The following is a 22295-nucleotide window of genomic DNA, read 5'->3' as shown; positions in this document are numbered from 1 at the left end:
TCCTCTGGTTTGGGGTTTATTGATCGGTGCTATGCAGGAAGACACATGTCGATGCAGAACACTATGCAGTGAGCTGGGGGTAGAGGAAGTGCACATATAGCCATTTATGAATAAAACAATCCTTTTTAAGTGACGTTTAGTGGGAAAGTGCTCCTAAACATCCTCACATAAGCTATAAAACTATATTTAAAAAGCTATGAGAATGTAATTATTTAATCGGCTGTATACTTATGCTATGTTTAGGATGCTAAAGGAGGTTAGCGTGCCTGTTACACAAGCAACTCACACACGGACAATCCCTCTGACCTTTTTAACATGGGTCAGTGCCATGACTGGACCAAAATTGAAGAACTTTGTGTTGTTAAAACCTTCCGTTTGCATGTGTGAATGTGTGCGTGAGACCATAACAGCCAAAACACTCATCTTGCTGATGCTGGGAAACCATAGACAGAACCTTTTGGGTCTGATAAATGGGGGGAAAAAATCAGAAGTCATCCCAAAGCTACGTGTTTAGGATCTGGTCGCAGTGAGTGGGTTGTGTGCTTGTTGTGTTGTTGTGATAGTTTGTCTGTATTCTGATAATGTGCAAGTCCAAAACGGCCTGATCCGGTGTTTCGAACACCATTATAATCTTACTGTGAATGTAAACGTCTAGCACTAGTTCGACTTCAGCGCCAATGCCTGAGCTGTTACTGTGTAGTATCATGTTACTGACGGTGTTTAGGGTTCATTTAACTATGAGGGGAAAGTTAAAATCGCAGTATATGTTCTCGTCCTAATGATCAGAATTATCTCTCTCTGAAATCTCTGTGTGGGACCATGTGATGATCTGTCTGCCTCTGCTTCTAGTGGTTCATGTAGACATGTTACAGCTGGGAGTTCATATTTTATAATGTTTTCAATAAATAAAAAGGGAGTTCTTCCTCTTTAACCTTTTTCGTTTTAATCTATGCAGTGCATGTTTCATTTATACTGGCTTAAGGTTTCTGTGGGTCCTTAAAAGTCTTTGCACAAAAGATTAAAAACATGACGGCACATGCTAGTGGATGAGTTGAATCAACTCCACAGCAACTACATCAATTTATCCACTAACCATTCAGAAACGTCTAAAAGTTGTAACTTCTTCCTGAGTCTCTCCATCAGTGTGGACTCCGGTTTGAACAATGTAAGGCTGAACACTTTCATCATTTTGGCTGCGTGAGATTCTCCAGCTTTGTTGTTGTTGAGCTGTTAAAGCTCCGCCCTCTTCTGGAAAGGGGGCGGGGAGCAGCAGCTCATTTGCATTTAAAGGGACACACACAAAAACGGCGTGTTTTTGCTCACGCCCAAATAGGGGCAAATTTGACAAGCTATAATAAATGATCTGTGGGGGATTTTGAGCTGAAACTTCACAGACACATTTTGGAGACACCAGAGACTGATATTACATCTTGTGAAAAGGGGCATTATAGGTCTCCTTTAAATTTAAAGTGATGGTATTAAATGTTGCATGCATTCAAAAAAATGTCCTGTTTTCCCACTATAAATCTAAACATCTTTAAATCAAGATACATTTGCATTAAATGAGTTTCCCTTTGAATTAAGTTAATTTTTCTGAGCCCATTGCCAGAAATTTGTTCTTGTTTAAATCATTAGTTCCTTCATTTTGATCAATTTCTTTGACTTCCTATTTTGCTATTTTGCATCTTAAGAATCTTTAGACATTTGCACTAGAAAAAAGACAAAAATACAGAGCAAGAACATTACTTTTTTTGCAGTATGATCAGAAGGGACAGTAAATGTTTTTTATTCTAGTAGAGCAGAGGCTTTCAAGCTTTTTTGTAAAATAAAAAGTTATGGAAATCTTTTGGAAGTTGTAACTGTTGTAACTGAAGTGTTGCTAATATAACTCATTGTGTTTCTCTATAGACATTTATTATATATAGAGCATTTTGACATGTCGAGTGCCTTTTAAATATATATATTCATATTTTCTTTATGGTCTTTTGGTAAGCTGAAGTGTATGGGAAGTAATGGAACTTATTTGCTTAAAAGCGCACTCAGATTTAATTTCAGGTAAACATTATCATCATCATCGTACGGAAGAGGATTAGGGCCAATCAATAATAAAAAAATAAAACCATCTCGAGATTAAAGTTGTTAAATTACGAGAAAAACTTGTTAAATTCTGAGAAAAAAATCGAGATAAAATGTTGAATAAAGTTATTAAATTGCGAGAAAAAAGTCATTAGATTGAGAACAAATTCATTAAATTATGAGAAAAAAGTCGTTAAATTTCGAGAAGTTGAGATAAAATGTTGAGAATAAACTCGTTAAATTATGAGACTAACATTTTTCTCATAATTTAACGAATTTGTTCTCGTAATTTAACAAGTTTATTCTCAACATTTTATCTAGACTTTTTTTCTTGAAATTTAAAGTTTTTTTTCTCGTAATTTAATGAGTTTATTAACATTTTATCTTGAAATTTTTCTTGAAATTTAACGACATTTTCTCATAATTTAACAAATTTTTTCTCGTAATTTAATGAGTTTACTCTCAACATTTTATCTCAACTTTTTTCTTGAAATTTAACAACTTGAATCTCGAGATGGTTTTATTTTTTTATTATTACTTGGCCCTAATCCTCTTCCGTATCATTGTTATTTTAGTTTTTGTTTAAAACCACATTTCCCAATAAAACTACCCTATTTAATCAAGTTCACTGTTTCTTTGTACAATCATGGTTATTCAAGTTTTAATTTTTGTTTTGTTTTAATAACCAAAAGCACATAGCTAATTTATTATTATTTTAGTTTTATCTACTCAATTTACTCATGTTCTTAGTTTCAAACTACATTTCCTAGCAAAAAGCTGTATTTATTTAGAAACCACTAGTTCTTCATTTCATCCTAAAATCGCTTTATCCAATGACTTTAAATGTTAAAATTTTAGTTTTACTTACCCAAAAAGCAAACAGTTGTATTATTAGAGCACTTTTTGATTGTTTCAAACTACATTTCCCAGCAGAACGCTTTATGCATGTAGAAACTACTGAATTTATTCAAGTTGCTGGTTTGTTTCATAGTTTATTAGGTTGTGTTACCCCATAATCATCCATATTATAAAAACAAACCTAAAAGTTTTATGTAGTGTAAAACTGCATTTCCCAGCACACCGTGTCTGTAGTCAGATTGTAGTCCAGAAGCTGTTTTGTAGTCTTGCTTTCTCTGTTTAGTTCTCGTCTTTGCGTGTGGAGACTCCTCCTCATTTTGGAGGCAAAGACACTTGGAAAAATTAACTATTAACTTGAGGTGTAATCTAGTGACAGATGGTGAATAAATCGGATCCGAGCACTGTTCGCTCGTCTGGTCTTTGCACGACCTTCTCTGTCGGTCACATGAGGAGAAACAGCAAGTCAGGATGGCAGATGAAGGATTGCTGAAGTGGACAGTTATTGTGCTCACATGTCAACATAAAGACAGTGTTTATGCTTTCCAGAAAGGTGAGTGCATCATTTATTCACATAGTGTGTCTCTGTGGATTTGTTTTAAAGCGTTAATCTACGTTAAAGTAATTTAAAAGACATGAAAACGGTAACAAAAAAGTACTATGGTATTACTCTGGTTTGTTTTGGGGACCCGTTTCACAGTTCCGGGGTTCTCAGAAGCGGAAGTCGTCACGGGAGACGACAGCAAATATAATTTTATTTTCCTCATATTTGATTCAGTAGCAAACAAAAAATATGGAGTTTCCAAAAGAGGAAAAAAATATGAAGAGATTGATTACGGCAGTCAGAAGAGTTTTTTCATCACTCCTTTAGCCGTTATGGTTAGAAACGCCGACTAATCAGTGTTATTTACTTATTTTTAAAATTATTTATTTATTGTTATTTACACCCAAGGTAACAACGCAAAAGCATAGCGTTATAAATGTTATAAATGTATATTTAAAAAAAAAAAGAACTGAAAATGGTCCATATTATATCTTTAGACATTTGCAATACCACTGTACTGTACATAATGTAATGAATTTAGGGGCCATAGTATATACCAAAGTAAGTAACAGTAGGCTATACCATCACTGTAGCATGTGTTTTGTTGTATGTGGGTCTAGCACACATGAACAGATCAGGTGGATCTCATGGAGGTGTGTGTGTTCCAGAGCTGGAGGTGCGTCAGAAGCGTGGCGTTCTCCCGGCTGATGCCCTGCTGCTGACGGTCCCGGACCCTAACGCCCGGCTGGGCAGCGGCGGAGCCACGCTGAACGCCCTGCTGGTGGCTGCAGAACACCTGAGCGCTAGAGCCGGATACAGCGTGAGCTTCACGTTACTGTAGAGGAGTGTGTGTGTGTGTAGATGGCTGGAGGTTTGGGGAGGAATCCTCAAAGGTGTGGGCAGGATTGCAAAAAGGAATTTCTTTATCCTAAAGAATCCAAATGGGGTAAAATAGATCCCTGGATTTAAAGTCCCCTTGAAATCAAAATTTAAAGGGTTAGTTCACCCAGAAATGAAAATTCTGTCATTAATTACTCACGCTCATGCCGTTCCACACCCGTAAGACCTTAATTCATCTTCGGAACATATATTAAGATATTTTAGTTGAAATCCAATGACTCCGTGAGGCCTCCATAGCCAGCAATGACATTTCCTCTCTCAAGATCCATTAATGTACTAAAAACATATTTAAATCGGTTCATGTGAGTACAGTGGTTCAATATTAATATTATAAAGCGACGAGAATATTTTTGGTGCGCCAAAAAAACCAAAATAACGACTTATTTAGTGATGGCCGATTTCAAAACACTGCTTCAGGAAGCTTCGGATCATAAATGAATCAGTGTGTCGAATCATGATTCAGATCGCGTGTCAAGCTGCCAACGGCTGAAATCATGTGACTTTGGCGCTCCAAACAGCTGATTCGACACACTTATTCATTGTGCTCTGATGCTTCCTGAAGCAGTGTTTTGAAATCGGCCATCACTAAATAAGTCGTTATTTTGTTTTTTTTGGCACACCAAAAATATTCTCGTCGCTTTATAATATTAATATTGAACCACTGTACTCACATGAACTGATTTAAATATGTTTTTAGTACGTTTAAGTTTTTTAGCTTTTACTATGAATATGTTAGCCTTAAGGTTATGAATAAGCTGGTGTTTTCCAAAACAATTACAAAATTCGCATTTTGGAGATATAAGCATGCAAAACGTAGTCTCTCACTTCCGCTAAAATGGATCACAGATTTTCATGACATCACATCGCACTTCAGCTTCTCATCAAATCTTCTGTCCAATCAAATGCTCTCTAGAATCTGAAGTCCCGCCCCCTCATACACTATAAACAGATGCTGAAGTTGCGGCTGTAATCTGTCATTTATTCACACATTTACTAATTTCTGTATAGAGAAAAGGGAACGATTCAGACAGTTTAAATATGCTTTCACTGATGCGAAGTCCGTTTTCGCGTTAATATCACGTGAACCGCCGCAGCGCGAGCACAAGTCTGCTCCGCTCCAGAGACACGAGAGCACAGAGCGGATCATATCTGCGAGTCGGCTCAGACCATGAAAGTTATCGGAAACATTTGAATTCTGCACAGAACGCTGTATATTAAAGTGATATAGAGGAGATTAGGAGGATAAACGGTTAGATATTAGAAGGAAACAGAGGTTTTAGTGAGTCTAACGGCTCTGGCCGAGCTGTAACATAAACAAAACATTATTGGCTATTTTAAAAAAAAGGGGCGTGGCTATTCGATATATATCTTCCTGTTTCAGTTGAAATTACATCAACACATTGAATAATGCTGCGCATTATAACACTCTACAGTGGGCCTTTAAATATGATCCTATTAGATCTTATAAAATAGACTTAAAAAAAAAAAAAGGTCCCTAAAAAAACCCTAAAAAATGCTTTATTTTATCTATTAAAGAAATAATAACATTTTTTTAATTTCAAATTAGTAGATTTTAGAGGATTGTTTCCAAACTATGAACTTCCATTAGCATTACTGTATACACCACTGGTCAAAAGTTTAGAGATTTTTTTTTTTTTAATTTAAAAAGAAGTCTTTTCTGCTCACCAAGGCTGCATTTATTTGTTCAGAAATACAGTAAAAATGGTAATATTGTGAAAAATTATTACAATTTAATATAATGTATATTGCGAATTTAATATACTTTAAAATATAATTTTTTCCTGTGATGCAAAGCTGAATTTACAGCATCATTCTAATATGATTTAGGGGCTGTTTACATGCACCGTTTTCAACTAAAAACAGAAAACTTTTTATGTGTTTTAGCCATTCATTTACACATGAAAATGCAAACTTTTGAAAAAGTGCAACCGCTATCATCGTTGTAAACTACAAAAACGTGAATTTGTGAAAACAGTGACATCATATGTGGGTGTATTACATCTAAAGTGTTTCTTTACAAAGTGACATCGCCATCTACTGGCCTGGCAGCAGAATACAGCATTTTTAATCGTTTTTGTGGATCTGTATGAATGGGGATCGTTTTGACAACGTTGAAAGATCCTTTGGACTCAAATATTATCAGAACTCAATTATTAATAAAGGTTCCTATTATTATGAATGTTGAAAGAATGTTTTTTTGCAGCTTAAAGGTATAGTTCAACCACACACACCAGCTACAGGTGCAGAGGAGAGAGAGTGATGTGGATGTGGATTATTAGGAGGACATGATTGATAAAGGCCAATGTTTCAGTATAGTCTCCTTCACTGTACATAGACCAGAGCATGAGCGCCCCCTGCTGGCCCCACTAACACCTCTTCCAGCAGCAAACCTGGCTTTCCCAGGAGGACTCCCATCCAGGCTCAATGAATAGATGAGCTGCATTTATTTGAAACAGAGATCTTTTGTCATCTTTACTGTCACTTTTGATCAAATATAGGGACTAATGCAGTCTTGGTGAGCATAATAGTTAAAAAAAAAAAAGCATAATAGTTCTTTAATAATTCTTTAGTATTTTAGACTAGGGAATGCATTTTTTATATCTTTTGCTTATCCAGCACTATAATATTTCTTTGTTGTGTTCAGGTGGTGAATGCAGATGTTCTGGATGAAGCTCATATTCTCATCCTTCACACGGTCTGTAATAAAAACAGAGCATTTCAGATGAAGATGATTGTCAGGCGTGTGCTCATAGGAGTGTGTGTTTTTAGGGTAGAGATTTCCCGTGGGACGGCTGCAGCAGGGCTTTCTGCTGGATGCCCGTACAGAGATCAGATGCTGTAGAAGGAGCCATTTGCTGCTTAGACCTGCTGTTGGATTGTCTGTCCACAAAGGTGAGAGGAACACACACAGATATGCACACATATTATGTAACACAAGGAGGTGAGTGCATTAATATGCAAATGCATCCTGTTCCAGATTTGTGCTGGTTCTCCTCCAGGCGTTTGGGTGTGCGGCACTGATATGATCCTGAATATTCCAACACGACAACGTGAGCTGACATTTATATGATCACATGTCTGATGCACAGACAAAACGTCTCAAAAAGCATCCGATTTTTTTCTGAATGGGATGTATAAAGTTACAATTACCTGTTTAGTTATTACATACAGACAAATCAGCAGTTTAAAGCTTCGAAAACACTTCAGGAAGGTGTTTTTACTGGTGAATTTGATCAATATCTAATTTTTCTTTATAGTGTTTTCATGGGACGGGTTCTCTGGGGTTCAGGTTGTGGCGTTGCCTGGTGACGCTTGTTTTGCTGTTAATCATGGCGTTTATCTCACCGATGCAGAGGTGCGTTATTCAACATTAGGGTGATTTTTCTTTTATTTATTAATTGTGCCTTTGGGTTTCATTTCCTGATAAATTTTTGTTTTACAGAACAGAGTGTGTAACATTATTTATAAGGGCTCAAAGGAGAAGATCAGCCTTGCCACACTGCCTGATGGGAGAGTACCGCTGGTATGAATTTGATTGGTAATGTCTGTTGCTATAAATGTGCCTGTATTTGTTACTTAAAATATGATTTCTAATCACAGCTGTTTTGGGCCACAATAAACCAAATAAACCACCCAAAACAGTCATAATTTAGATTTATATGACTGTTTTCCACCCTTTCTATTACTGTAAAAATAAAAGGACTAGTTTTGGTACTTTACCTTTAAGACTTTTATATAAAAGTTATAATTAATTATGATGTGATGCTGTGATACATTTCAATATACTATGCAGTTAAACTAACCAAAGTTTTTTATATATGCATTTATAAAAAGTCTCTTCTGCTCACCAAGGTTGCATTTATTTGATCAAAAATACTGTATTATTGTGAAATATTATTGCAATTCAACAGTTTGTTTTTAGTTTAAATATATTGTAAAATGTAATTTATTCCTGTGATCAAAGCTGAATTTTCAGCATTCAGTCTTCAGTGTCACATGATCCTTCAGAAATCATTCTAATATTCTGATTTGATACTCAAGAAATATTTCTGATTATTATCAATGTTGATAATTTTTGTGGAAACTGTGATACATTTTTCACATGATTCTATTTTCAAAAGAAATAATTTGAAATAATAGTAGTATTATAAATGTCTTTACTGTCACTTTTGATTAATTTAATGCATCCTTGGGGAATAAAAGTATTACTTTTAATGTCATTAAAATGTTATTTCCTTTAATGTTATTTCCTTTAAATACACACATTTGTCTACATTATTGTCTAAATTCAGTCTTTTGCTGAAATAATTCTAAAAAGGATTTATCATTTTTGTCTTTGATTTAAAGAGGCATGGGATGTTCTGGTTGCATGTTGAATTGTTGTCTAAAAGTGTCTGTGTGGTGTTCAGGTGTCCGGGCCGGTGTTTTTCTCTAGGGCTGTTGCAGAGAAACTCCTGCAGACTCATGTTACGTCACCATTGGATGGATGTACGTATCTTGGCATGGATTCGGGAGCTCCGCCGCTTGAGGTACACACACAACATAGTTCTCTTTCTCAGATTCTCAGATCCCAATCTCACTTTTCTTGCTCTCTTGCAGATATCTCTCTTTCTGGATATTCTGGTGTGCCTTTGCTCTGACCTGACAGAGCATGAATTCATCAATGGAGAGCGAGCAGGCTGCACCTCACCCTCCGGACCTCAAGGGGCAGTAGTGAGGAGCGGCCGCGCTGTGCTGTGGAGGACGCTCAGGGGAGCCTCTATCTCTATATGTGCGTGACAGTTTGCGTACTTATGCACTATTCTATGACGTTTTTAAGTACAAATAGTGCGAGTAGTGCGATCACACAGAAAATTCAAAAAAGAAAAAGTGCACTTTAAATACCCGGATGATTCACTAAATTAATGGATAAAACGAAGTGTGGAATTTTGGACACTTCATGCACATAGCTGCATGATAAAAATAAACGTATAGAATATTGGTGCACTGTTTGTGTTGTATACTTCACATTTTGTCCTTGCATACTGAAAATTCCCATAGCAAGAATAGTATGTTGTTCTGATGTAATCTTTGTCTCTGTTGCCAGTGTACATTCCAGAGGGCCGCTATGATTATTTGACTCAGTCGGGCCGAGAACATGTCGTTCGTCTGACAGAATCAGGATCAGAGACAACAATTCGGTCTCATATTCAGGTGGGAAATGTTGTGAACATATCTCTAAGATATATATATATATTTTTAATAAAGTATGTTTCATAAACTCTTTTGGTTTTAAAGGATGTGCAGTCTGTGTCAGAAGGCAGCAGGGTGATTAACAGCGTGTTAGAAGGAGATGTTCGTGTATCAGCAGGAGCTGTGGTGCAGCACTGCCACCTACAGGTCTGGAGGATATTAACTGATCTTTGTCAAATGTTCAAAGTAAAGGAAATGAAAACCAACTTATCCAACTGACAGATTACCCTGTTTCACTTTGAAATATGCCACATTATGGAAGTATAATTGCTTATGAATGTTTCATGTTGACTATCTAGTGAGTAATAACAAAATTATCAAAATGAGCTAATGTCAATTAAAGGGTCCAGTCCAGGTGCATTCTGGGTGCCTGCTGTCAGGGCTTGATTTGACCTCATCATCCTGCATCCAGCACCTACCTCTGTCCAGTGACATCATCGTTCAGGGTCATCGAGTGATGCTCGGAGAGTTAAAGTTAACCGTGTACACATCTTTTGGAGCTCATGATAATTTAGAGGTGAATTTACAACCTGTTTTTCCCCATTCATTTAGCAGATGCTTTTATGCAAAGCCACTTAGAAATAAGTAAGTTCTGTTTATATTTGTTTTGAAGAATAATATAAAATAATTCATGCTAATTTTGTGCATTATTATATGCTCTTTTAACTACACACAGGTCAATGCTGATGATGTTACTGCTTCATTCCTTAATCAAAAATGGAGTGAGTTTTACAGTCGGACTGGAATACAGTAAGAAACTTCTACATTCATACCTCAGACTTCAGACTGAAGGTTTGGTCTGTTTTTCAGCTTATTGTGGCCAAAACCCACCCATTATACAGGAAGAGGGCAGTGTTGCCAAGTCTGTGGTTTTCCCGCCAAATTGGGCTACTTTGACACTGTTTGCCGTGGATTGTTTTTCATGTCCGCGGGTTGAAGCGACCCCAAATAACATGATATTTAGCCCTTGGAATGCAAATTTTTCCAGGGGAACCCTGCCAAAAACATGGATTTTACCCACTGGAGCCCAATTTTTACCAGGGGAACCCCCTGAAACACATTTGGCTAGTTTTGGGCTAGTTTTAAGTAGCAATTGACCCTTCACTGGGAGTTTGATTGACAAGTGATCTAACCAATCATAACTCCGAATCCGCCATTTTGTCCGATAAAGCAGTCAGGAGTTAGAAGATTAACGTCGGTGGACTTGAACTTGAAAAATGTGTGTACTGATGTCTTTCCGCGTTTTAAACAACATTCCTTCTGATGTTCATTCATGTTTATTTGATGCTATAAATGAACTAGTAGGAAGAGATGATCGGTTCACAAGCCGCTTGAGCTGAGGAGCTACAGCGATCTGTCACGACACATTAAAGAGCCATAAAATGCTTTTTATTGTTCGAATTTCTCAATTGGGTGGATGTTGTTGTGAAAACTTGACAACCCTGGAAGAGGGTGTCTAAATAACATCTAAAGTGTTCAACCACAGTTCATTTTTTGTATGTTTTGGTTGACTGAGACTGTCACAGCCACAAGATTTTTGGGTTAAAGGGATAGTTCATCCGAAAATGAAAATTTGATGTTTATCTGCTTACCCCCAGCACATCCAAGATGTAGGTGACTTTGTTTCTTCAGTAGAACACAAATGATGATTTTTAACTCCAACCGTTGCGGTCTGTCAGTCAAATAATGTGAGTGAATGGGAACTCGAACAATAAGAGTCGAAAAAACATGCACAGACAAATCCAAATTAAACCCTGCGGCTCGTGACAACACATTGATGTCCTAAGACACGAAACGATAATTTTTTGCGAGAAACCGAACAGTATTTATATAATTTTTACCTCTAAAACACCACTATGTCCAACCGCATTCAGCACTCGCTTAGTGAGGTCTGATCGTGTTCTGACAGCGGATGTAATGTCTAGCACTCATTGAAGTATAAGCGCGAGACATCACTGCCGTTGTCGGAGCGCGATCAGACCTCACTAACTGAGTGCTGAATGCGGTTGGACATAGTGGTGTCTACACTATGTGCCACGAGATCTCGTCACACCCCTAGGCCCTGGTCATGGCACCATACAGTGTTTCCAAAATATGTGTGTGTGTTAAAGGCCTCTGGACCTCTGGGGACCTGCGAGGACCGAGTCATGCTGTCTGCTGGATGCCCGATTGTTCCCTGTTTTCATGCCACGTTCAGGACCCGTAGGACTGGAGGGTGTTTGTTGGCTTCTGGGCGGCGCTGGTGGGCTGGACAGCTGGAAGGAAGCCTGGAGACTCTCGCTCAGGGATATTCTGATCCTGACGGACCAGCAGACGGAGCTGCGCTGGAGAGAGGAGCTGTTTTTCAGTGTGGGTCGACGAAGAGCCGTTGACACTCTGCAAGGCCACACGGATCTCAGTCTACTGCCATTCTTCAGAGCAGCAGCACTGTCCGGCCAGCAGGAGGCGCTACTACAGGCGCTAGATTCGGGTGAGGAGCAAAAGATGAGAAATGGTTCACATCGTTTGACTGTTGAGGGTACTAATATTCTCTTTTCTCAGTTGCTGCAAACAGCAGTGGTGATCTGGGAGTAGCGGCACGCTGTCTGGCTTGTATCGCAGATGTTCTCGGCTGTCTGGCGGGTGAGGGGAAGGGTGGTTTGCGCAGCGGACCAGCGGCGAATCCGTCTTGGGCTCCTGCTTTTAAACTCCTAGAGGATGGAAACTTAAATGCTGGTGTCCAAGAACTGGCTAATCAAAGAAAGCACTGGATCAGCAGGTCAGAAATTTATACAAAGAAATCTGTTGTATAAAGTGCTATAAAAATAAACGTGACTTGACTTGACTGGAGTTTGCCGTTCTCAGTTCAATAACAGTATATCTCTGGTCCCATATTTCAAACTTCTTTCACCCCAAAGCGAAGAACGAAAATGAACTTTGTCATGAGTATATCAGGGCCTTTAAAGTGAGATGCTATTAGACTTGTTATTGTCTTCTAAAGACCAGATTTGTTGGTGCGAGCTGCCAGACATTATGAGGGGGCGGGACAGATCCTGCTGCGGAAGGCAGTGATGTCAGCGCGACAGTTTGTGTTCATTGGTCAAGGAGAGATGCCGCCGATGGGTGAGTGGCAGGAAGTGGAGTGTCCTGCTCGACTGGATCTGTCAGGTGAGAACAGCATTCTTCATCTCAGCTGTACAGCAGGAAATCTGATCAGAGAGATTATGTTTGACTGTGCCGTGTGACACTTGAAGTTTTGAAAAAAGTTTTAAAGCCCTTTGAGTTATGAAGGTTTACAGGCCTCATAGACAGAACTACAGATACACTAATGTTAAAAAGTTTGGGGTCAGTGCAGTTTATTTGGAAAAATAAATACTTTTTAAATTCAAATAAATGCTGTTCTTTTGAACTTTATATTCAGAAGTCATAAGCATATCAAAATAATTTTAGCTCAAGTATTCAGATTTCATTGTGTCTTTCTCACTGTGTGCTGAAAGTGTGTGTTTGAATACGTCACCAGGCGGCTGGAGTGACACTCCTCCTATAGCGTTTGAACATGGTGGTCTGGTGGTCAATGTGGCCATCAAGGTGGATGGAAGACGTCCGATTGGAGCTCGAGTTTGTCGCGTCCCAAAGCCTCATCTGCTGTTGGTCAGCACCAGCGGTGAACCGTCCTGCAGCTTCTCCACAGAAACTCTCTGTGAGGATCTTACTGACCTGGAGGACTATTGCCAACCTCATGCTCCAGGTGAGAGGACATGTGATACTGTGACATGTGACAGGGCATAACACATTTCTGTGCTTGAGAATGTTTTTACATAAAGAATAAATTGCAGAAAAGTATTGTGTAAATGCTCACTATGTTTATTTCAGGTGCTCTGCTGAAAGCCGTGTGTGTGTGCAGTGATCTGGTGTGTGTGTCGTCTCCTGTCTCTCTGAAAGAGCAGCTGTTGCAGCGCTGGGGAGGAGGACTGGAGATCCACAGCTGCTCTTCACTGCCACATGGTTCTGGTCTCGGTGAGGATGTTACTAATGATTTACTTCAATGTTTAAAGGTGCCATCTAACGTTTTTTTACAAGATGTAATATAAGTCTAAGGTGTCCCCTGAATGTGTCTGTGAAGTTTCAGCTCAAAATACCCCATAGATTTTTTTTAATTAATTTTTTTAACTGCCTATTTTGGGGCATCATTAACTATGCACCGATTCAGGCTGCGGCCCCTTTAAATCGCACGCTCCCCACCCCCGAGCTCGTGACTATAAAACAGTGCATAAACAAAGTTCACACAGCTAATATATAACCCTCAAAATGGATCTTTACAAAGTGTTCGTCATGCAGCATGTCTAATCGTGTAAGTATGGTATTTATTTGAATGTTTACATTGATTCTGAACGAGTTTGATAGTGCTCCGTGGCTAAAGCTAACATTACACACTGTTGGAGAGATTTATAAAGAATGAAGTTGTGTTTATGAATTATACAGACTGCAAGTGTTTAAAAATGAAAATAGCGACGGCTCTTGTCTCCGTGAATACAGTAATAAACGATGGTAACTTTAACCACATTTAACAGTACATTAGCAACATGCTAACGAAACATTTAGAAAGACAATTTACAAATATCACTAGAAATATCATGATATCATGGATCATGTCAGTTATTATTGCTCCATCTGCCATTTTTCGCTGTTGTTCTTGTTTGCTTACCTAGTCTGATGATTCAGCTGTGCACAGATCCAAACGTTAATACTGGCTTGTCTAATGCCTTGAGCATGAGCTGGCATATGCAAATATTGGGGTCATACATATTAATGATCCCGACTGTTGCGTAACAGTCAGTGTTATGTTGAGATTCGCCTGTTCTTCGGAGATCTTTTAAACAAATGAGATTTATATAAGAAGGAGGAAACAATGGAGTTTAAGACTCACTGTATGTCATTTCCATGTACTGAACTCTTGTTATTCAACTATGCCAAGATAAATTCAATTTTTCATTCGATGGCACCTTTAAATGTGCAATAATAGTTTTTTGGATTAATGCACATAAAACGTCTCCTGTACAAACAAAATGTGCAAGAAAGAGTAGAAGAAATATCGGTAATGCATAATGGTGCCTAGATAATTAATTATTAATTATGTATTTACATAATATTATTACTATATCAAATAAAATAAAATATTAATATATAAAACAAAAGTGATTATACATGCTATACATATAATTAATAATGAATAATAATATTATTATTGTAATTATGTAAATATATTAATTATTTACGATATATATATATATATATATATATATATATATATATATATACAATTTATTATCGATTAATATACTTAATAATAATAAAAAATCATAATAATTATTATTGTTTTGTTATTATTATTATAAAATATATTCATCTGTAATATAAAATTGATTGTATACATGTTTTACTAATATACTGTATATTCACACAATACTAATTAAAATAATTATGATGTAAATACATTCATATTAATTATAATTATTTGCGTAACAAATGTATAATCCTTTTTATTATATATTGTCTAATAATAATAATTATTAGTACAATTGTGTTAATATATTAATATTAATTATATTTCTTATTTGTGTAACAAAATTTATAATCATCCATTTTAATTTATGTATTTTATTTTATATTAATATCAAATAAAATATATATTGTATATAAATATTAATAATATTGTATATATATAATTAATAATAATTCCTATGTAAATGTATTAATTATTTGTATAGCAAATGTATAATAATTCATTTTACTTTATTATATATTAATATTTTTATTTTTAAATGATGATAATGATGATTATGGTAACAATTATATTAATAATAATAATAATTTCTATGTAAATATATTATTTGTGTAACAAATGTGTAATCTATTTTTCTTTAATATATATTAATATTTTTGTTTAAATAGATTACGTTGCATTTTGGATCACACAACGAAATAATATATACTATATTATATTTTTAAATGATAATGTGTGAGTGTGTGTGTGTGTTTAGGCACCAGCAGTATTCTGGCAGGTGCAGCTCTTGCAGCAGTATACAGATGTACGGGACGGAGCTTCGACGCAAACTCTCTCATTCATGATGTTCTTTATCTGGAGCAGATCCTCACCACCGGTATGAGAGACGCATCACTTCCTTTCTAGAGTAATATAGGCTTTTACTGGGCGGTGAAGCTCGACCAGACAGAACTTTACATGTACTGAATTTGAAGGTTTTGTACATGTGTTGGTGTTGTAGGTGGAGGATGGCAGGATCAGGTTGGCGGGCTGTTTGGAGGAGTGAAGCTGGCTCGATCTGCAGCTCAGTTACCCCTGAGAGTGGAAGTAGAACAGCTCTCTCTCACTCAAGACTTCCTGTCTGTCCTGCAGCAGCATCTTCTTCTGGTTTACACCGGAAAGACGCGTTTAGCACGGAACCTGCTGCAGGTACGAGCGGCTGATGCTGACGGTCAGACTTCATGAACGCTGTGTTTGTGTCACTGGATCACTGTGTGTGTGTGTGCAGGACGTGGTGCGGAGCTGGTACGCGCGTTTACCCTCCATCGTCCAGAACGCAGAGCAGCTGGTGACCAATGCAGAGGAGTGTGCTGAAGCCTGCAGAGCGGGTGAGACACACACACACACACACACACACACACACACACACACACACACACACACACACTATTGTTTAACTCTTTCTCTCAGGGTCTCTCCTCAGGTTGGGTGAGTGTATGGACACATACTGGCAGCAGAAGAAGCTGATGGCTCCAGGCTGTGAGCCGGCGGCAGTGAGATCCATGATGAATGCTCTTCAGCCGCTGAGTTTAGGACAGAGTCTGGCAGGAGCAGGAGGAGGAGGATTCCTGTTCTTACTCACCCGTGAGCCTCAGCAGAAGGAAACAGTGACAGAGATTCTCACAAACATACAGGTGAGGCAGAGAAACTGGTTCAAGCGCTACAGAATGAGAACATGAAGAAGAACGGTTGTTTTTAACCCTTTCTAAACTGATCATGTAGAAGCTCTTCTCTCTGAATCATTCAATATCGGTGCGATTTAAACTCAACAGGACTGTTGCTGAAAGACCTGCGTGTGTTTAGTGTCCTAGTAAAAACAGAAGAACAGAAATGGTGAAAGTAAAATATATTTTCTGAATAGTGTTGGTCCTGCTGTTGTTTTGACAGGGCATTGGTTCCTTCAGTGTTCATTCAGTGGATCTGGATATGGACGGGATCTCAGTCATTCAGAAGAGCTCTGAACATCCTGAACAACACAAATCTGACTGCCTTAAATAACAATTAAACTCATATTGCTTCTGTAAATATAACATTTGTTTAATATAGATGTTTCCCATGTTTTAACATGTCAATCCTGAATAATGAATGAAAGGATTTTTAAAAATATGCAGTGTATCAAAAACATTTGAACAATGACATTTAGGCTTATTCTTTTCTGTACTAAATGTGAAATAAAATGTTATGTATTATGTTGATGCTTGAATCTTTTACTTGTGTTTTGATTGTACTGTATATCAGAAGGACTCACATTAAAGGGCACCTATTATGATGTAATATTGGTCTTGGGTGTCCCCAGAATGTATTTGTGAAGTTTCAGCACAAAATACCCCACAGTTAATTTATTATAACCATTTGAATAACCAAATGTCATTTTTTGGGCCTGTTTTAAAAAGAGCTGTTTTGGTGTGTACCACCTTAAATATTATATCCCCGCCCTGCCTTTGGATGAGGGCGTAACTTGCATACCTATGGCAATAAACAGTTGGTAGAAGCAGAATGGCTGAGAGTGAGAGACCCGCTGTTTTGTATGGCATTCAGCCGTACATGTTTGAACCGGAATCAGACCCAGATGATGAAGAGACTCCGGCAGAAGAAACACAATTGAGAACGGAGCAGGACGTCTCTGAATGGTTATTTGATACATTTATGTACTTATAGAGTTTTAATCGCGTCCCCTTTGCAGTTATGGATGTGCAACACACACACACACTGTGATAACGTTCGCGCAATTTTTTGAAACTACAAACACAAATACTGTGATAACGTTTGCTAAGTACGTTAGATACACACTATACAAACAAGGTTTAAATTATATACACAGACATTCTACGACGACGACAACAACTTTAGACGCATTTGTTATTGAATTGGCTGACATCGACTGAAATGACTATTTGCTCAAAAAACGTACTCGGTTACTAACGTAACCTCGGTTCCCTGAGATACTTCACTCGTACTGCGTATGGGGAAAGGTCTCCTTTTTCCCTATTACTGAAGCCTTTTTCAATAACGCAGTGTAACTGCATCGTCATTGGTTCACTCATAGACAAGTTGTTGAACCAATGACGGCGCAGCATAGCTGCACGGCCTATGGCGACAAAGCCCGCGAATATTCCCGCCGAAATGGGCGGGGTAGCTATATAAGCAGGCGTTTCACCATAGGATTTCAGGTCATTCGACTGAAGCGACGACACTGAAGCCGCAGCCTCGTGGCACAGCATGTGATGCAGTACTCGTTCCGTATCTCAGGGAACCGAGGTTACGTTAGTAACCGAGTATGTTCCCTTTCGATACTTCACTCGTACTGCGTATGGGGAACGAATTCAACCGCGCCGTGCCACGGCAGGGAACGACTGGACTTGTCTTGAACACCGCGAGGGAACCAGAGGACAAGTGAGAAGGCCGGAGCCGTCGAACCCTCGTTACACTACCAAAAGGGGAGTAACTCCCAGAGCAAGGCCGCTAGATCATACCGAGAGGACCCGAGCTTGTAAGGTCGGGATGTCCAAATGATAAAATCTGAAAAAAGTAGGCGGCGAGGACCAGCCGGCCGCCTCACAGATGTCTTTAATCGAAACTCCACTAGACCTAACTCCTATGGGGCAGATGAGGCCCACGAAGGAGTAACAAGAGTAATAGCGTTGACTATTTGACATGCAAGACGTTGCTTTGAGACCGAAGACCCTTTGGTGCGGTCTCTAAAGCAGATAAAGAGCTGATCGGATTGCCGGTAAGGCTGTGATCCCTCAACGTAGGTCCTTAATGCCCTGACGGGGCAGAGCAATTCCAGCTCTCGCTCGTCCGGAAATGACCTGTGCTCTGAATGGAGTCGAGAGCACCTTAGAGACGTAGCCATGCCTAGGTTTCAAAACGACCTTGGAGTCGTTGGGCCCGAACTCAAGGCATGCAGGGCTCACGGAGAGGGCCTGCAAGTCACCAACACGCTTAACCGATGATAGTGCAAGTATCAGAGTGGTTTTGAGCATCAGGGGTCTGAGGTCAGCTGAACACAGTGGCTCAAAGGTAGGCCCTTTGAGAGCTCTGAGGACCAAAGAGAGATCCCAGGTGGGAACGGTGAGAGGATGAGGTGGATTCAATCGCCTAGAACCTCTCAAGAAACGCACCGCAAGGTTGTTTCGTCCCACTGACTGGCCAGCGATAGGAGCGTGAAACGCTGCGATGGCTGCTACGTAAACTTTGAGCGTTGAAGGGGTGCGACCCAGTTCTAGACGCTCCTGGAGGAAAGACAGTATCGGAGATACATCACACTCCACTGGGTCTATGTTGCGTGTAGAACACTAACTAACAAAGACCGACCATTTCTGGGCGTAGAGGCGTCTCGTGGACGAAGCTCTCGCCTGAGAGATGGTATTTAGCACGTCCCCGGGGAGGTTAGCAGGCTCCCATCGAGGGACCAGAAGTCCAGAGCCCAGAGTTCTGGCTGGGGATGTCAAATTGACCTGTTCACCTGAGAAAGGAGGTCCCGTCTCAGGGGGATCGGCCACGGAGCTTTCGTGGAAACCCTGAACAGCTCTGAGGACCAACTTGGCTCCTCTAGAGCAGGACCACCAGGAGGACTCTGTGCTTGTCTTCCCTGATTCCTCTTATGATCTGCGAGATCAGAGCAATCGGGGGAAAAGCGTAAAGGAGGGTGCTGGGCCAGACGTGAGCCAGCGCATCGTCCTCCTTTGAGAAATAAATTGGGCAGTGAGAGTTGTCTTCTGAGGCGAAGAGGTCTACCTCTGCCTTCCCGAAGGACTCCCAGATTGTGAGAACCGTCTGGGGGTGGAGCATCCATTCGTCTGAGGGGACATTGCTCCGAGATAGCATATCTGCTCCCAAGTTTGTTCTCCCGGGTATGCGAGTCACTCTGAGTGACTGAAACCTTGGTAATGCCCATTCCAGAAGACGCTTCGCCAGAGCGCATAAGCGGCTGGACGAAAAACCGCCCCAGTGATTTATGTATGACACCACTGTCATGCTGTCTGACTGGACTTAAGATGTGGCATCCGAATCACTGCCAACATCTTGAGGCAGTTGATGTGCAGATGGCTTTCTTCGTGAGACCACGAGCCGAAGGCCGGTCTGCCCTTTCAAAGAGCACCCCAACCTGTGTTGGATGCATCTGATGAGAGCACCGTCCTTCTGGACACCGCCTGTAGGGGTACACCTTGACTGAACCATACAGGGTTCATCCAGGGTTTCAGAGCTGTCAAACAGGCCTGATTGACCCCGAGACGCAGGCGGCCGTGCCGCCAGGCATGAGGAGGGACCCGGAACTTAAACCAGTATTGCAGAGGCCGCATCCGAAGAAGGCCGAGCTGCAGAACCGGTAAGGCGGAAGCCATCAGCCCTAGCATCCTCTGGAAGTACATCAGAGGAAGATAAGCTCTGTTCCTGAACAATGCCATGAGCTGCTGAATGGCCAGAGCGTGCTCTGACGATACTACAGCCGTCATACGGGCTGAGTCGAAGACTGCACCCAGGAACATTAAACGTTCACGTACCAGAACCCACTTGATACTCCGTGTGACAAGGGGTTGAATGGCGCCGGGTGGTGGGCCGCTGGGATGGGGCCTGCACACCGGCTAGTTTTTAGAAATGCTGACACATGCTCATGAACGTGGTTTGCAGGGTGAAACCGGCAAACGACACGCTGAGAAACTCAGCAAACAGATATATGCTCCTTGGAAAAAAGTGAGACCGCTCTTCCTCAATGAACATGGCTTGCAGGGGCAGGGCCGGCAAACGACACGCAGAGAGACTGGAATAAATATGCTACATCGACTGATATACTGAATATATAAACAACATAGGTCTCACCTGAGATGGGTGAGAGTGTCGTTATATATCTCAAGAACGCGGTTTGCAGGGCAGAACCGACAAGCAACGCGCTGAGAAATTCAGCAAACTCGGCAGAAATACACTATCAACTGAAATATATAACATATGTCTCGCCCGAGACAGGGGGAGAGCGACATGTTATATTTCTCAATGAATGCGGCTTGCGGGGCGGAACCGGCAAGCAACGCATAGAGAAACTCAGCGCAAACAGCAAAATCAGCTCTATTAATAGAGTATAAAAACATGTTTCTCACCCGAGTCGGGGGAGAAACGTCACGTCATATTTCTCAATCGACACGGCTTGCGTGGCGGAACCGGCGAGCAACGCGCATAGAGATAAGGAAAAATACACTCACACAAATAGAAAATGTATCATGAGTCTCGCCTAAGTCAGGGGAGAGCATCATATCAAATTCAGCTGAGAGATTCAGATAACTTCTGTAAAAATCTGCTATATAAACTGAATGTATATAACATGGGTGTCACCCAAGAGGGGGAAGAGCGACAGGTTATATTTCTCGATTCTCAGAACCGGCGAACAACGCGTAGAGAAGACTCATTGCAAACAGCATATACTCCATTAAATTAATCATTGAGATAAGAAATACATCTTATACATTGAGATAAGAAATACACTCACCCAGATAGAAAATGTATCATGAGTCTCGCCTAAGTCAGGGGAGAGCATCATGTCAAATTCAGCTGAGAGTGAGAGCTTGCTCTCGCGCACCCGAGTGAGAGCACGCATCCCCAACGAATGCGGTTTGCAGGGGAGGACCCGGCAAATGACGCGTTCGGAGAGACGGCGTTTGAAGCAAACGCCAGCGAGAAAGTAGTAAAATAAGCTCTGTATTCACCTGATGGAAGACGGCAGGGGATGAGCTGAAAGCTCTCAGATGCTGAAGGCGGCACGAGGGCGGCATGGTGAACAGCTGCTAGAGAGCGAAGATGCATGTGCCACAGCTGTGGCGCGGCATTGAGGCAACGCCGCTGCCGTGAAAACGGCGATTGTAGCTCTTTTAGAGCGGCGAGAGCCGCTGGGAAAGCTCTTTTAGAAAGCGGCGTTAAGCCGCGAGAAAAGCTCTTTAAACGGCGCCGGATGGCGGCAGGAGACGCGCTAAGAGATGGCCGGAAGCGGGCGGCTCGAGAGAACTTCTCCCAGGCGAGCTTCTTCCAGGCGGCGAAGGCTTCAGCCGGAGATCAGCGAAGAGCGATATGAAGTCATCGCTGAAGGAGAGAGAACTGAAATCCTATGGCGAAGCGCCTGCTTATATAGCTACCCCGCCCATTTCGGCGGGAATATTCGCGGGCTTTGTCGCCATAGGCCGCGCAGCTATGCCGCGCCGTCATTGGTTCAACAACTTGTTTATGTTCAACAAGTTGTTTATGAGTGAACCAATGACGATGCAGTTACACTGCGTTATTGAAAAAGGCTTCAGTAATAGGGAAAAAGGAGACCTTTCCCCACACGCAGTACGAGTGAAGTATCGAAAGGGAACATTAAATACACTTACTTCTTCT

The 22295-nt window shown here is 40.4% G+C and overlaps 2 protein-coding genes across 4 annotated transcripts in view; both read left to right on the top strand.

Moving 5' to 3' along the window:
• ptdss2 (phosphatidylserine synthase 2) overlaps positions 1–2436 on the top strand; it is an 18094-nt gene extending 15658 nt beyond the window's left edge. Inside the window, exon 12 of the mRNA XM_067380146.1 lies at positions 1–2436. This exon is cut by the window's left edge and continues 394 nt beyond it. The gene's annotated coding sequence lies outside the window, so the exon portion shown is untranslated.
• An 804-nt stretch (positions 2437–3240) lies between these two features.
• LOC137014719 (L-fucose kinase) lies at positions 3241–17182 on the top strand. 3 transcript variants are annotated; one of them, XM_067379208.1, is made up of 23 exons: positions 3241–3484; positions 4144–4295; positions 7041–7091; positions 7166–7288; positions 7374–7446; positions 7654–7751; positions 7839–7919; positions 8806–8925; positions 8996–9167; positions 9483–9589; positions 9674–9775; positions 9972–10145; positions 10305–10378; positions 11740–12098; positions 12170–12386; positions 12609–12775; positions 13128–13355; positions 13481–13624; positions 15649–15768; positions 15892–16079; positions 16159–16258; positions 16341–16564; positions 16835–17182. In XM_067379208.1, the coding sequence occupies exons 1-23, from the start codon at positions 3403–3405 to the stop codon at positions 16889–16891; spliced, it is 3213 nt and encodes a 1070-aa protein (XP_067235309.1). In that variant the 5' UTR covers positions 3241–3402; the 3' UTR covers positions 16892–17182. The 3 variants fall into 3 exon arrangements, with proteins under 3 accessions (XP_067235309.1, XP_067235308.1, XP_067235310.1); XM_067379207.1 differs by having other exon boundaries at positions 16818–17182; XM_067379209.1 differs by lacking the exon at positions 3241–3484 and adding an exon at positions 3679–3810 and having other exon boundaries at positions 16818–17182.
• The last annotated feature ends 5113 nt before the right edge of the window (positions 17183–22295 follow it).

Source organism: Chanodichthys erythropterus, chromosome 24 (assembly GCF_024489055.1).
Source record: "Chanodichthys erythropterus isolate Z2021 chromosome 24, ASM2448905v1, whole genome shotgun sequence".
NCBI lineage: Eukaryota > Metazoa > Chordata > Actinopteri > Cypriniformes > Xenocyprididae > Chanodichthys > Chanodichthys erythropterus.
Note: the sequence above shows the minus strand (reverse complement) of the source record. Positions and strands in the feature narration are given on the sequence as shown.

Excerpts from the sequence above, each read along its gene's own strand:
- LOC137014719 (XM_067379207.1), top strand. The coding sequence starts at position 3,403 with ATGGCAGATGAAGGATTGCTGAAGTGGACAGTTATTGTGCTCACATGT. Across the intron at positions 4,296-7,040 it reads GCGCTAGAGCCGGATACAGC|GTGGTGAATGCAGATGTTCT; the intron begins GTGAGCTTCACG and ends TGTTGTGTTCAG. Across the intron at positions 9,168-9,482 it reads GGGAGCCTCTATCTCTATAT|TGTACATTCCAGAGGGCCGC; the intron begins GTGCGTGACAGT and ends CTCTGTTGCCAG.